At 66.5% G+C, this 13,348-nt stretch overlaps 1 protein-coding gene across 2 annotated transcripts in view; it reads left to right on the forward strand.

Annotated features, from left to right (window-relative positions):
• Positions 1-13,348, forward strand: part of LOC117642627 (four and a half LIM domains protein 2) — a 58,242-nt gene that overhangs the window by 10,191 nt on the left and 34,703 nt on the right. For both annotated transcript variants that reach the window (XM_034381008.1, XM_034380997.1), the window contains exon 2: positions 3,347-3,435. In XM_034381008.1, coding sequence (XP_034236899.1) covers positions 3,347-3,435 — 89 coding nt within the window. The remainder of the gene's footprint in view (positions 1-3,346; positions 3,436-13,348) is intronic.

Genomic DNA, 13,348 nt, shown 5'->3' on the forward strand with positions numbered 1-13,348 from the left:
GAATGAAGCGAAAAGGAAGTAAAAGGAAAACGTGGCCGCCGTTTCTTTTTCCTCCTTTTTTAACGAAGGCGAATGCTCAGTTTGTGGGCTGGTTGCGCCTGCCTGGCTGCCTGGCTGCCTGGCTCTGGCTGCCGGGCTGCCACTACTGGCTTGGGCTTGCCTCGGCTTGCCTCCCCGGCGCGGTATACTTTCCTCGCAAATTGCAGAGGACCGTCCCGTCCCGCGCTGCGCCGCGCTGTGCCTTTCCTCCGATCCATCTGCAGCCGTCGCCGCGGCGCGTCCCGGCGATTGCTATTGTCAAATTTAATTACCGCCTCGAAATTAAGTTTGGCCGAAAAAGAGAAATCGTGTAATGGCTTGCTTTCGTTCCGTGGTGCCGCGGTACCGCGTGGCTGTGTCGCGGCGCGACCCTCGTCTGGAGGCTGGAGGCGGGGGCCTGGATGGCTCCTGGAAGGCTCCTGGATGGCTCCTGGAAGGCTCCTGGAGTGGAGGAGGCTCGGATGAGCACGGCCGGGGCACCCGACCGGGGCGGGCGATACTGTGAATTGCACGGTCCGTTGCATTCCAGGTTGCGTCTTTTATCCGCCGTGGAGGTCACCCTGCGTGCGGGCGGTGCGGCCCCGGCCCCACCCCGGCCCCACCAAGCCCCACCGAGCCGCAAGGCCCGTTAAGACTTGCAAGCTCGGCAGTTCGTCAAATGTGGCTCGAGTGCAACACAGGACGGACTCCTCGAATACCATCTTGTGTCGATCTGATTAATTCGGAGTCATTCAATTATTTGAATCGTCCATCTCTTTGCAGCCCAAGGCGATGGCTTCACGTTCTGTGGCCAATGTTTCGACCGCGACGTGTCGCCGTCTCTCGCGCACTTACGGAACACTGAGTGAGTGCGAGCGAGAGACAACGACAACAGAGAGGCGTTCATTGCGGACTGCAGTGAGCTGCGGCGGTCGTGGACAATTATTCCCGCGGTGCAAGAACATGCAGTCCGGCCGGCTAATAGCTCGGACAGGCTCACCTCGGCGGCGTCGCTGTCGCCCCGTCTCTCTCGCGGCCCTGCGCGGCCAGCGCGGCGCCCGCGAGTGCGAGAGAGACGGCCTGCGGCGCTGCGGCAATGCGCGCGGCCAGTCTGGGGTAATTTGATGCCGCATTAATGCAACGGTCGCCAAATAATTCGCTGGCCATAAACAGAAACAGCGCCTTGGCCGCGCCGGCTAGAAAGTGTTGACCACGCCGCCGAGGGCCGCCGAGGGGGCGCCGCGTGTTCGCGAAGTCGATAGGATAGGCCGTGTCCCGCTCGCCGGGCAGCACCACCAGTTACACGCCGCGACAACAGATTCCACTCGGCTCGGGGTTGTCTCGGCGGCGTGTCACGCTAGAGGGGGCTCGAAAATGGGCCCCGCCCGCGTCGGCCGCGTCGGCCGCCCCGCCTTGCGCAACCCGGCCCGATAAGACACACTGCACCGCGGTGCACCACGGCCTGCCGCTTGCCTCTCGCTTTCCTTACTGTCGCTTCCTACCCGCCTACTTGGCGGGCTTGCCTCCAAGTCATCGGAAGTCGAACGCCCGTCGCCGCCACGCCGGGCCGCCCCTTCCGGCCGCTGCCCCGCTTGGCCGTGCTCGCCGTGCTCGGCCCCGCCAGCCCCGCCAGGCCTTGCCTTGCGTCACGCGCGTGCCTGCCGAGGCGTGCGCCATGCCGTCCATGGCGTGCGCGCGGCCGTGACGAAGAGGCTGCTGTTTGCATTCGCCCGTTAATCGTATTCCTTCCGTTTTTGTGTGTCATTGCGTGCGCGCACGGTGTGGCAGCGCGGACGAGCAGTTCGTCACGGCCGCCCCGAGGATGCCGTCGCACGGAGGGTCAGGCATCATGCCGGCGGCCGAAACTCTAGACGCGTTTTGAGCTCCAGAGTTGCTGAACAGGAGTCGAACTGAGCGTGTGACCCCACCAATGGATTCCTCGTTTGGAGAGCAATCCATTGGTGGGATCACACGTTTTGTTTGAGTCCCATTTGGTGGCTCAGGAGCTCAAAACGCGTCTGGAGTCTTGTCCACCTCCACCGGTCTTCTGGCCCACTGTGCGTCGCTCGTCGCTGTGTCTCGCGGGGTGCGAGGGAGACAGAGCGACGCGGACTGAGCCCGCCGCCTGCCCGGCGCTGCCAGGTCGGATTGCCCGATTGGCCGGCCGCAATCTGTTCGCGGCATTCCTTGGCGTCCCCGCCACCGCCCCACCGCCAGGGTTCCTATCGAAATCACTTCATCCAGTCCGGCGGCCGGCCGGCTGATCTCGAAGCGGCCTTCGTCGCTTCGTCTCTCTCTCTCTCACTCGCACACAAGGGGTGTGTGTGGGAGGGAGAGAGCGACTGCCCGGGACGTCTGAGACCAGCACGCACTCGGGCTCCGCGTTTCCAGTGGGGCGGCCGTCAAGTCCTTCCCTGTGTTCCCGCTTTCCTTCTAATTCCTCGCCTAATGCATGCGGTTGGCGCAACGATACGCAGGTCAAGCGTGGCGCCGCCGGAGCGATTCCGAACACCGTTCGCGTCGCTCTGTCCCTGTCGCACTCGCGAGGCGCCCCGTGGAGGTGCGAGCGAGACAGAGCGACGCGTTCGGAATCACTCCGTTGCCTCGATCTACATTGCGTCCACCGCCGACCGCGGCGCGGCTGCGGGGCTCTGGCGCGCGTTTGTGTGGTTTGGCCCGACTCGGCGGCGGCTTGGCGGCGCGGCCTCGCTCCACGACGCGAAGCAGGCCCCCGCGGAGGTAGGTGGGCGTCGAGCCGGAGATACGGCCGCGTGGCAACGACCTGCCTGATCTATGGGTTCGAATCCCGGCGGGTGCGGTGGTCGGCGGTGGTCTTTCTGCGCATTAGTGGCAGGGCGCGCCCACGCCGCCGGGAAGCCGGGTGCAGCACTGCAGCGCCACATTGCGGTTCGCGCGGCGGCGATCGCAATGTGAGTGAATCCTCCTCGGCGGCGGCCCACTGGCAGTAGGGCCGCGGCAGACGCGCGGGGTATCGCCCGACCAGGCCCGACGCGGCGTCGCGGCGTCGCGGCGGCCGAGAGGTGGCGCCACGAAGCGTCTTGGCGGCGCTGCAGGCACAGCGAGAGGGGGCGGGGTTGCTGGTGCGGAAAGTCACGCTGACGGTGGGAAAGGTGTTAAAAAAGCAGACAAAAAATTTCTGGCAAATACATCTGAGTGAAGCAATAACACGTGTCCTGGCTGACCTCTTCGCGTGCATGCACAAGCTCCATTAAAACGGTCCCTGGGAAGTGACGTGTTTTGTAGCGCACTGCTGCACTGATTGTGAAATAACGCTGCGTCTGTTTTACGGTGTGTTGTCTGCTTGCAGGGTATCCTGGTCCGGGAGGTGGACGACGCCCGGCCCTGCCTGTCCTGCCAGGACGGCTGCCCGACCGGCTACAAGCAGCACCCGTGGAGGTGAGTGAGTGAGATCCTGGTGGTCGTTTAACGCCTCGGAACTGCTGCGCTGCTGCGTAAGCGGCGGCGGGTACTCTGCCAGCGAGGAAGGCAAGGCGCCCTGGGTACCGCGCACCGCCAACTTCCGTCCGCCTCGCTGCAGTTGCTCCAACGTCCGGAAGGGAGGGATGCCTTTATTCAGCGGGCCGCGGGCGCGCGCGTCGCCGGGGCCGCGGGGGCCGCGGGGGCCGCGGGGCCGGGACTGGGGCCGCCGCCCCCTGCGCGAGCCCCGTGACTGGGATCTTGATCTTGATCTCGATCTGGATCGGCTCGCCGCGAGCGCGCTGCTGCAGTCGACGTCCGTCCGCGGCCTCAGGCGCTGCAGGCGCGCGCGCGTGGCGCGGGGCTCGTCGAGCAGGGCCTGCATGTCGCGGACGGGGCGCGGCGGCGAGCGCAGCACGCGGCGCCGCAGCCGGGCCACCGCCTTGTGCACCACCTGGGCGGCAGGGACACGGTGCTGGGCACGGCGGCACGGAAGCAGAAGCAGATGGGCGCCGCCACGCGACCTCCGCCCTCCGCCTGCCTCCGCCTTGGCGGCTCGCAGTGAGGCAGCCAGCCCAGCCAGCCCAGCCAGCCGCAGCGCGGTGCCGCGCGATGGGGATTAGTTTTGGTGGAGCCTTGCCAGCCTAAACAAACGCCCCGCGGCTGCGGCGTTGCGGCCCGCGGCGTGGCGAGGTCCTCGGCCTGCTCGGCCTGCTCGGGGTGATGGGCCCAGCGGCCCAGCCCCAGCTATGCGGCGGACACTCGTAAAGCCACCGAAATACGGTTTATGAGTGTCCTCCGTGTCACCAACACGGCCAGTGCGGTCCGCGCGGGCCGACGTCAGTGACACGCTGCTAATGAGGCTGGCGGAGGAGCGAAGAGCGACGCGCGACGTACCTCGGCGTCCAGGTCGCTGTCCGGGCTGGAACCCGACGACATCGGCGGCACGGGCTCGGGGCTGGCGCTCCTGCTGCTGCCGCTCCTACTGCTCGTGGCGTCGTGGTCGCCCACCTCGTCCCCGCCAACGTCGTCCTCCGCGACATCGTCCTCGCCGATGTCATCTTCCCCGACATCGTCATCGCCGATGTCATCCTCCCCGACATCGTCCTCGCCGATGTCATCCTCCCCGACATCGTCCTCGCCGATGTCATCCTCCCCGACATCGTCCTCGCCGATATCATCCTCCTCGACATCGTCGACGCTGCTGCTGCTGCTGGCGGCGGCCTCTTCGCTGCGCTCGCTGCTACTACTCGTGCTGCCATCTGGTGGACGAGGGGCGAAGCGTTGCTTGGGGCGAAATACCTCCAACGACGTCCTGTGCGTTGGTGCTTTACGGACGGGGCCGAACCTGGGCTGAGCGTCCTGAAGGCGCCGGCGCGTCGCAGGTGCAGTCCGCTGGGCCCTGGCTGCTGCCCGTCGTGGAGGTGCGGCGCCGCCCCGGCCGCATCGCGCCGCCCTTCGTCGTGGTGCCCGTCGTGTCCACGTCCACCGTCGGGGACGTCAGGCTCCATGAACTACGGGGAAACCGGTCACCAAGCAGCGCGGCCGCCATTGTTGCCGGTCTGCCGACCTGCACAGGGTCTCGTCGCTCTGTCTCTCTCGCACCCCTACTGGACGCCCGTGAGAGCGAGAGAGACAGGGCGACGACGGTCGTCGCCGAGCCCAGCGCGGTGATCGGTAGAGGGGCGTGCCGAGCACCGCAGCGATGACGACGCCAGCGACCCCATTCCGTTGGGCTTTATCAAAACTGTGACGGCGGACTCGAAAAGCCGAAAGCCGCTTGGCTTGGCTCCGCATGGCCGCGCCGGTCAGCGCGGCGCGTCGGCCGCCGCGTCCTCGACCGGCATCGGAAAGTGTTGAAACTGGATACCTCGAAAAGGAGAGTCGTTTGATCGGCGCGCTCTGTGCGGTCCCGCTGTGCGTACCACGCGGCGCGGCGGCGCGGCGGCGAGCCGGGTCAGGGTCTTAATGTGCGCGGCCACGAACAGGGACGCGCTGCTCGGGTTTCATGGCGTGGAAACTTTGAATGAGAAGCAGCGAAGCAACCCCGCCAGGCCAGACGCCCAGCCCTTGTTGTTCTCGCGGCACGGCGTCGTTCCGCCCCGTCGACGTGCTCGTCGTCCTCGTCGAAATCCAAAGCGACGCGCAGGTGGCCGCGCGAGCCGGGGGACGAGTTTTTGACGAGTCGACCTCTCGGCGCCTCCTTGCTCCGAGCCCAGCTCCTTGCCGGGACTGGGGCAGCGGGGCGGCGGCGCGGCGTCGGCGGGGCGGAGGAAAACAGCGGTAATTGGCCCCAATGAGGGAACTAGGGGTCGTAGTCCCCGCAGCAGGCTGATGCCGAACAGGGCTTTTACGTCGCTGTCTCTCTCGCACCCTGGGGCGCCCCACGAGTGCGAGAGAGCGACGAAGCTGGGCCTCGCAGGGTGGGAAAGGGGCGGGCAGCGCGCAGCCAATCAGTGTCACCATCGTTGATGCGGGGCGTCCCACGTCCCGTCCCACGGCCCCGGGCGGCAAGCGCCACGCCGGCCGGCCAGGCCCCGCGTGCCCCGGGCGGGGCGGGGTGGGCGGGGGACCGCCACCACCAGAACAAACAGGTCTGCGGCCTGTGGTGCACTCCACGTGCCTGGCGGACCTGGCGGCCGACACGGCGTTGTCGTTGCCGCTTTGTTTTGTTGTTCTTTTTTGGCGGTGCGACATTGCGGTCGCCTGCGTGGTCCAGCATCCGGTGCGGTGCGGAGCAGTGCGGAGCGGGGCGCCCAGAGAGTAGAGAGGACGGCCCCACGTTGCCTCCCCCCCCCCCCCCCCCCGCGCCCCGCCCACGCCATACCGCGGAGAGCGTTTATTCGGCAGTGAGAGAGACAGCAGGAGGGGGCGAGGGGCGGCGAGGGTGGACCCTTGGCTCAGGCACCGGCGGCACGCGCCTCTCAGCGGGCCAGCGCTAATTCGTGGCAGTCCCTGCGGGGCAGAACCGGACCGAACCACAGCAGCAGCATCAGAAGGAGGGAAGAAGAAGAATGACTTTGAGAACGAAGACCATCGTGTTTTTCGCATGCTGCCTTACTCGGCGGCTCGCAGTGCTTGTCTTCCACCAGAGAGCTCGAGAGTTGATTCTTCACAGCGTTTCGTCGCTCTGTCTCTGTCGCACCTTCGCGGGAAGCTCCATTTGTGCGAGAGAGACAGAGCGACGTCGGCGGCGTGCGGAATCAGTCGGCAGGAAGGCCCTCTGACGTAGGTGCAATGCGCGTCCCTTCCACCGCCTTGGCAATGGTTCCTGAGGAGCACGTCAGTGTGGGCCCCGCACACACACACACTCACACTCTCTCACAGAGGGATAACAAATCTCGAAATCGTGTCGAGTCGTGACATTATGGTCGGCGTTATGAAGACGGTGTTTTGGCGCTCGTCGGACGAGCCGCTGACGTGCGGGGCGTAGTCCGATCCCGAACTCTGCTTGCGTCGCTCTGTCTCGCTCGCACTCGTGGGTCGTCCCGTGGGACCACCAGGTTCACCAGGACCACCAGGTTCACCAGGACCACTAGGTTCACCAAGACCACCAGGTTCACCAGGACCAGGGTCGCGTACCTGGCCGCACCTTAACGTGGCCCCCAGGCCGCCCAGGCCGGGTGACTTATCTCTCTGATACCACGTCCGCTATTTCGGGCGGACTGATTCACTCCAAGTGCACGACGTCACCCTGGCCGCTAAATCCACCAGTGCACCGCACGCGTGCTGCGACGGCGACGCGCCCGTGATAACAGGATCTATCGGTAGCGCGCGGCCGGCGCAGCCTCTTGGCGGCGCGCTGGCGCGGCGGGGCGAAGAGCGGCAGGGGGAGGGGGTGGGAGGGGCGGCCATGGCGGCGCAGGGGCCGGGCCAGGCTAGTCGGCCAGTCTCCCCCCACGACGCCGGTACGCCGGACTGCCAGCGTCGCGACGACGATCACGCCGGCCTGCATCCGAGACGCCCTCGTCACGTGGACGGCACGTGCGCGAACGTGTGACACGCGCGCGCGTCCGTGTGTGTGTGTGAGAGAGAGTCGAGGACTACCATTCCTGGTGCTGAAGTGCGATAGTGAACACGTTCCGTCGTCGTCGTCGTCCAGCATCTTCTCGGGCGGACTGTTGTGGGTGGGCGTTGTCGCCGGCGGTGACGTCAAGACGACGCCGACACGCTGACAGCTGACACACTGACAGCTGACACGCGACGGCGACGTCGGTGTCAGCACCGCCACCACCTGCACGAGGATGTGGTTGTGGTGTAGCTAGGCAGGCCGAGCTAGGCCGAGCTAGGCGGCAGTCCAGGTAGGGTCCACGACGGCAGAGGCCCGGCCCTTGCGTCACGGATGGCTGGCTGGCCCGAGGGCTGGCCCGGCACGGAGGCCCGCGTCACTTCTCAGGGGAGGTGAAGAATGACTCTTGGCAGTGGTCTGCACGTCGGGGCGGCGGCAAAAGTAAATACCAGGATTAACACGCGGACCGTGTTGGTATTATTTTTTATCGCGAATTCGGGCGCCGACATGCGCGCCCCGGTCAAAGGGGTGGTCACCGCCCTGCGCCGCCCTGCCCGCGGAGGCTGTCCCCAAATAGGACGCCAGTCCAACACATGTAGTGTCTACGGTCTGCCCAAAGGCTTTGATCGCGGAGTCTATCGGCAACATCGTGTTTGATTCGAGTCCTGTTTCGAGATTGAACTTCTCAACACATCCCTGTCTGACTCGTCTGGTACAGTCTGGTACAGTATGACAAGCCGTTTGAACGTACGAAGGTACCTGCGGCCAGGGCAGGGCCGGCCAGGGCGCGCCCCCGCGAGTCCCTTTGACTTGACGGCCGCCCCTGTCCCGCCGCCTCTGTTTGTAAACACGCTCGAGGCGTGGACGGCGTTAGGACCCCCTGCCAAGACTCATCGCCTCGCTTCGCCTCGCCTCCGTGCCGGCCGGACCGCCCTGCGCACTGCCTCCGCTCTGCTCCGCAACTGTCTCGGCCAACGACCAGCACTGCACTCGCCGAGAGACACGCACACACTTACACACACACTCTTACACACACACATACGCACGCTCACACACGCACACACTTTGCGGTTTCGTCGTGGTTCGCCTGATCGGCAAGGTGCTTGGCGGCGTAGTTTTCGGTGTTTTCAGGGCGACGCGCCGACTGCGCATAATTGTCCCGGTCGGTCGCGGCCGTGGTGCGGATAGCGGCCCTTGGCGTCGTTCTCGGCGTGTCGTCCTGGCGACGCGGCGACGCGGACCGCGAGGATCATTTCCCGCCAAATCAGACGCGTAATGGCGCCGCCAGCTGTTTCGCCAGACAATCGTCGCCTCCCCGGGGAGAGAAGGAAGGGGGACTTCCATCAGCGAGTTGGCAGCGTCCACCGCGGCGCCGTGCATCGGGGGATCTCGAATCTGTGGCGCCGGCCGGCCGGGCCTAGCGGGGCCCAAGCCTCAGCCCAAGCCGCCACGCCGCCACGCCACGGCGACGCCCTCGCATAGCTCTGTCACGGCTGTGCCAGGCTGCCGGGCCGGGCCGAGTCCGCCATGGGCCATGGGAGCCTTATGAATGGACCTGCCCCCACCGCCGGCCTGAATTGGCCACCGCGCACCGCTCCGCTGTCCGCCTCATCTACGCCTCATCCGCGCTGGGGCCTTCGGGCCTTCGGGCCGCCCCAGTTTGGGGCCCTCGGGATGCCCCCCCGAGGGGCCCGGCCCGGCCCAATCAAAGCAAACCGAGCCTGCCTAAATTTAATTTGTGGGGGTGTGCAGGCTTCCGATGACGCGAGAGGGGTGGTGGCGTGAGGGCGCCGTGTGGGTATGCAGTCCCGTCGCGCACAGAAGCACGCGGGCTGCCTGCTCACCAGGCGGCCTAGCGCCTGTCCGGGTAGGCAGTCCCGTCGCGCACAGAAGCACGCGGGCTGCCTGCTCGCCGGGCGGCCTCGCACTCAAACGAACGTGTGGTTCGCCACGGTGTAGTTGTAAATCTTGGAGACTTGAGGGGGAGGAAATGGAGCCAAGTTGCGGTCGTTTTGTCGAGCGGCATGCCAGAAAGGACGGCATTGGGATAATAAGCTCTCCCCCCCCCTCGCTGCATTGCCGCTGGTGACACGCGCCTCGTGATGTCGCAGTGCAGTGCCGCTCTGCCCGGCCCTGCACCACACCCACACAGCCCGGGGCGTCTTCCTGCAATTTGAGAGGCGTCGCAGCAGCCCGAGCCAAGGCCGTTAAGCCTGAACCCTAAACCGAGACGGTAGTGCTGCGCTGCGCCGCGCTGCGCGCCCGGCCTGTGTTCGTCTAGAGTGACATGTCGCGTCGCAATGCCTCAAGCCGCGCGCCCTGCGCGCCCTGCGCCGAGGGGGTATGCACTCTCAAAACCTGTGGACCGACTATTACGCTATTACGCTCTATTACGCTTCAAAATAATCAGAATTTAGCTAAAAACGGCCCCAAAACACCCCAAAATTGGCAAAAATTTGAGAATTTCGGCTATTACGCGACTATTACGCGTACTATTACGCGTGCTATTACAGATAGAGTGAACCGACTATTACGCGAGTGCATACCCCCTCGCCCTGCGCCGTTACGTTTAATTTGCTTTCCTTTTCCGAGCAGTCGCTCTGGGGCGCGTCTTTTCGCACCTTTCGCGATGACCGCGCGGACAATGTGTGCACGCTGAGTCACTGAGCGGGGGCTGGCTGGGCTGCCGGTGCAGTGAGGTGGCCGAGGCCCCCGTCGCCCCCGTCGCGTCGTCGGAGGCCCAGCAAGGGCGGCGGACTCCTCAGGCACCGCCAAACACGCGTTTGGAAGTTGGCAGGATCGCTGCCGTTGGCGCGCTGCTGCGCCTACGACGCACTCCATGCCGGCGTCACCTCCTGGGGGCTATTTTGTGTCCCGCGACCCTGGCCGCCCCTGGCAGCCCCTGGCACTGGCCGCGCTCTGGCGGTCCTTGGTCCTTCGGGGCACTTTTATTGACTATCTTTTTCGGTCCGGGACTGCGCGGCTGCACTCTGCAGCGTGTTGTGGCAGGCAAAGGCCTGGCAGGCCGACCAGCAGGCAGGGCAGGCCGCCTCTCGAGTCGGGACGCGCAGAGGAGAGGAGAGGAGGGCCACTTTGGTCGCCTTATCGGCGAGAAGTCTGGCTGGACGTCCCCGGGCCGGGCCGCCCTCGTCCTGGCCCTGCCCAGCCCCGCCGCTCTGTCTCTCTCGCACTGCCACGGGCGCCACGGGCCGGCTCTCTGATGAGAGAGACAGAGAGCTCGGTTCGGAATCAAACTGCGGGCCTCGGACCAGTGGTCTGGCCGGTGCCGCGTCGCCAGATGCAGCCGCCCTGTCGACGCCACTTGAGGCCTCGCCTTGAACGCCCTGCCCTGCGTGTGTGTGCGTGCGTGCGTGTGTGTGTGCGTGTGTGTGCCTGTGCGTGCAGCAGACCGCTGGCCCTGGCGTGGAATTCGCGACGCCCCCCGGCAGCCCGCGGCATGCAGCCCCGTGACTCAGCACGCCCAGCCTCCGCCTCTGCCGGCGTCACTATCAGAGCCCTGTGACGTCACGCCGACGGCCCGACGCACACCTGTCTGGCTGGACGGAGGGAAGGCCCTCGAGAGCGACGCGGAGGGAGCGACTCGGCTTTGTTGACGGGCTTGAATGGATGGACGCGGTGGCCGTCAAAACCTGGATATCCTCTGTACGTACAAATAGCGAGTGATTCCTCTCTAGCCGCATTGCTGGCGTGCCGGCATGCCGCGCGGCCCGCAGCAGAGGTTCCACTCATTGCCTTTGGAGTGGCCTGGCCGGCCGGCCGGCCCCTCCCCTCCCCCCTCCCCCCCTCCCCTCCCCTCCCCTCCCCTCTCTCTTTTCGCGGTGGACGATTACTCCTCGCGGCGGCGATCCTCACATCAGGCCCGCGGCGTGTTTACATTCCCGGCGCGGCGCGGGGAATCGGGGAATCAAACCGAGTCGGCAACGGCCCTAAATCACACCACTTTGCGTTGGGCTGGGCGGGCTGGGCCCAACGCCCTTGCGGCCCGGCCCGCCACGGCCCGGTTTTCATCCCTGTTTGTCCGTGCCCGTCCGCCCACCGCTGTGTCAAGTCAAGTCCACCCCGCGGTCCTGCTGGCCCCGCCGGCCCGCCCCTGGGTTTTACGGCGGTGCGGCAGGTCGGGGACGGCGGGGACGTCGAGGCTTGCAGTGTGGCTGTCCTGACCGGCACTGACAGCACACCCCGCCGCCGCTGCGCACTGCAGGTGTCCTTGTGTGCGTGCGCGTTTGTTTATTTCTCGCCGAGGGCAGCAGCAGATCGCTCGCCTCGCGGGGCGGCGCGGGCCGGCCATCGCATCGAGCCAAGCTCCGAGCCTTGCCGCCTTGCCCAACGGCCGTGGAATCGAACAGGCGGCGATGCCTTTGGTCGCTCTGTCTCTCTCGCGCCCCCACGGCGCGCTCCACGAGTGCGAGAGAGACAGCGCCGCGAATGCACCGTTCGGAACCGGCCTGCAGGCCGTGGGCGTCGTAAACTCGACACAAATGTGTGGCGACCGGCGACGGCGACGCGCCAGGGCTGTGCCGAGTGTGGGGTGCGTTGCGCTGCCCCGCGGCGCCGTCCTCGGCGACGTCCTCGGCCACGTCCTCGGCCACGTCCTCGGCCACGTCCTCGGCCACGTCCTCGGCCACGTCCTCGGCCACGTCCTCGGCCACGTCCTCGGCCACGTCCTCGGCCACGTCCTCGGCCACGTCCTCGGCCACGTCCTCGGCGACGTCCTCGGCCACGTCCTCGGCGACGTCCTCGGCCACGTCCTCGGCCACGGCCACGACGGCGTCCTTGGACTTAGCGTCGACGTATCTCGCGCGGGAAGACGACCTTGCTCATCGGGCCGGGAAATGATCCCAGGCCTTTCCTACTTTTAGTAAAATCAAAACAAGGCGAGGGGCTTCTCAATCGAATGCCTATACTTTTCAGCAGCCTGAGGCAGGTAGACCAGGCCGGCAATGTTGCTGTGCTGTCTGCTGCCGCGCCGTTGTCGGCCGGGCTGTTGCATGCAGACGGGTGCTGAAAGTGAAACTGGTTCATTGTGCGGCAGTGCGTCGTCTCACGGCCAAGGCAGCCTTGCCCGCCCAGCGCGCCCAGCGAGTCCAAGGTCCGGCAAGCCAAGGGCTCGCGGCTCCCACCACGGCCGTGCTGTGCCGTGCCGTGCCGTGCCCCGCCGAGGAAAGAAGGGCCAGGAAGGGCTGGTTGGTGGTGCTGCTGGCAAATGCCACCGCCTGGCCTTTGCACCGACACGCCGACACGTGCGGGCGGGGGCGTTAGAACAACAATGCTCGCTGTTTGGAAGGGCGGGGCGGGGCGGGCTGGTTAGAGGGCGGCAGAGGCGTGACTGATTGGGGCGGTGCGGTGCAGCCTTGCAGTTGGGGTGGAAGGGGTGGCGGCCGACAGAGCCTCCAATTCACCCCCCGCGGAGTCTTCACCGAGTCTCCACTCCACTCGCAAGAAAGCCGCCTCGCCGCCTCGTCCGTTCAGGGACGCCGGAAATCCATTCCGTGGCCGGCGCGCTGGCGGGCTGGCGCCACGAAGGGTGAAGGGCCGTCGCCGCCATCAAGGGCCCTTTAGGGCAGGAGGGAAAACAGCCGAGCTTGCTCTGCTAAGTGAGTGTGTGCTCGGGCCGGGCCAGGGCTGCGCCGGCAGGGCGTGGCGGGCGCTGCTGTGTGCACGGACGGCAGGTGGGGGAGGGAAGCCCATCGCGACCACGCCCTCGGTGTCCAGGGCGGCCAGGGCGGCCAGGGCCCAGGGGGGCAGCGACGCGGCGACAGACCCCCTGCAGACTATCGCCGGACTCATGGGATGGGTCGAGGTCACGCGGTGGCCGGCCGGCCCCGCAGCGGGGACTGGGGACCGCAGGGGACCGACCGACGC

The sequence above is a fragment of the Thrips palmi genome, unplaced genomic scaffold, assembly GCF_012932325.1.
Source record: "Thrips palmi isolate BJ-2018 unplaced genomic scaffold, TpBJ-2018v1 HiC_scaffold_1, whole genome shotgun sequence".
Lineage (NCBI taxonomy): Eukaryota > Metazoa > Arthropoda > Insecta > Thysanoptera > Thripidae > Thrips > Thrips palmi.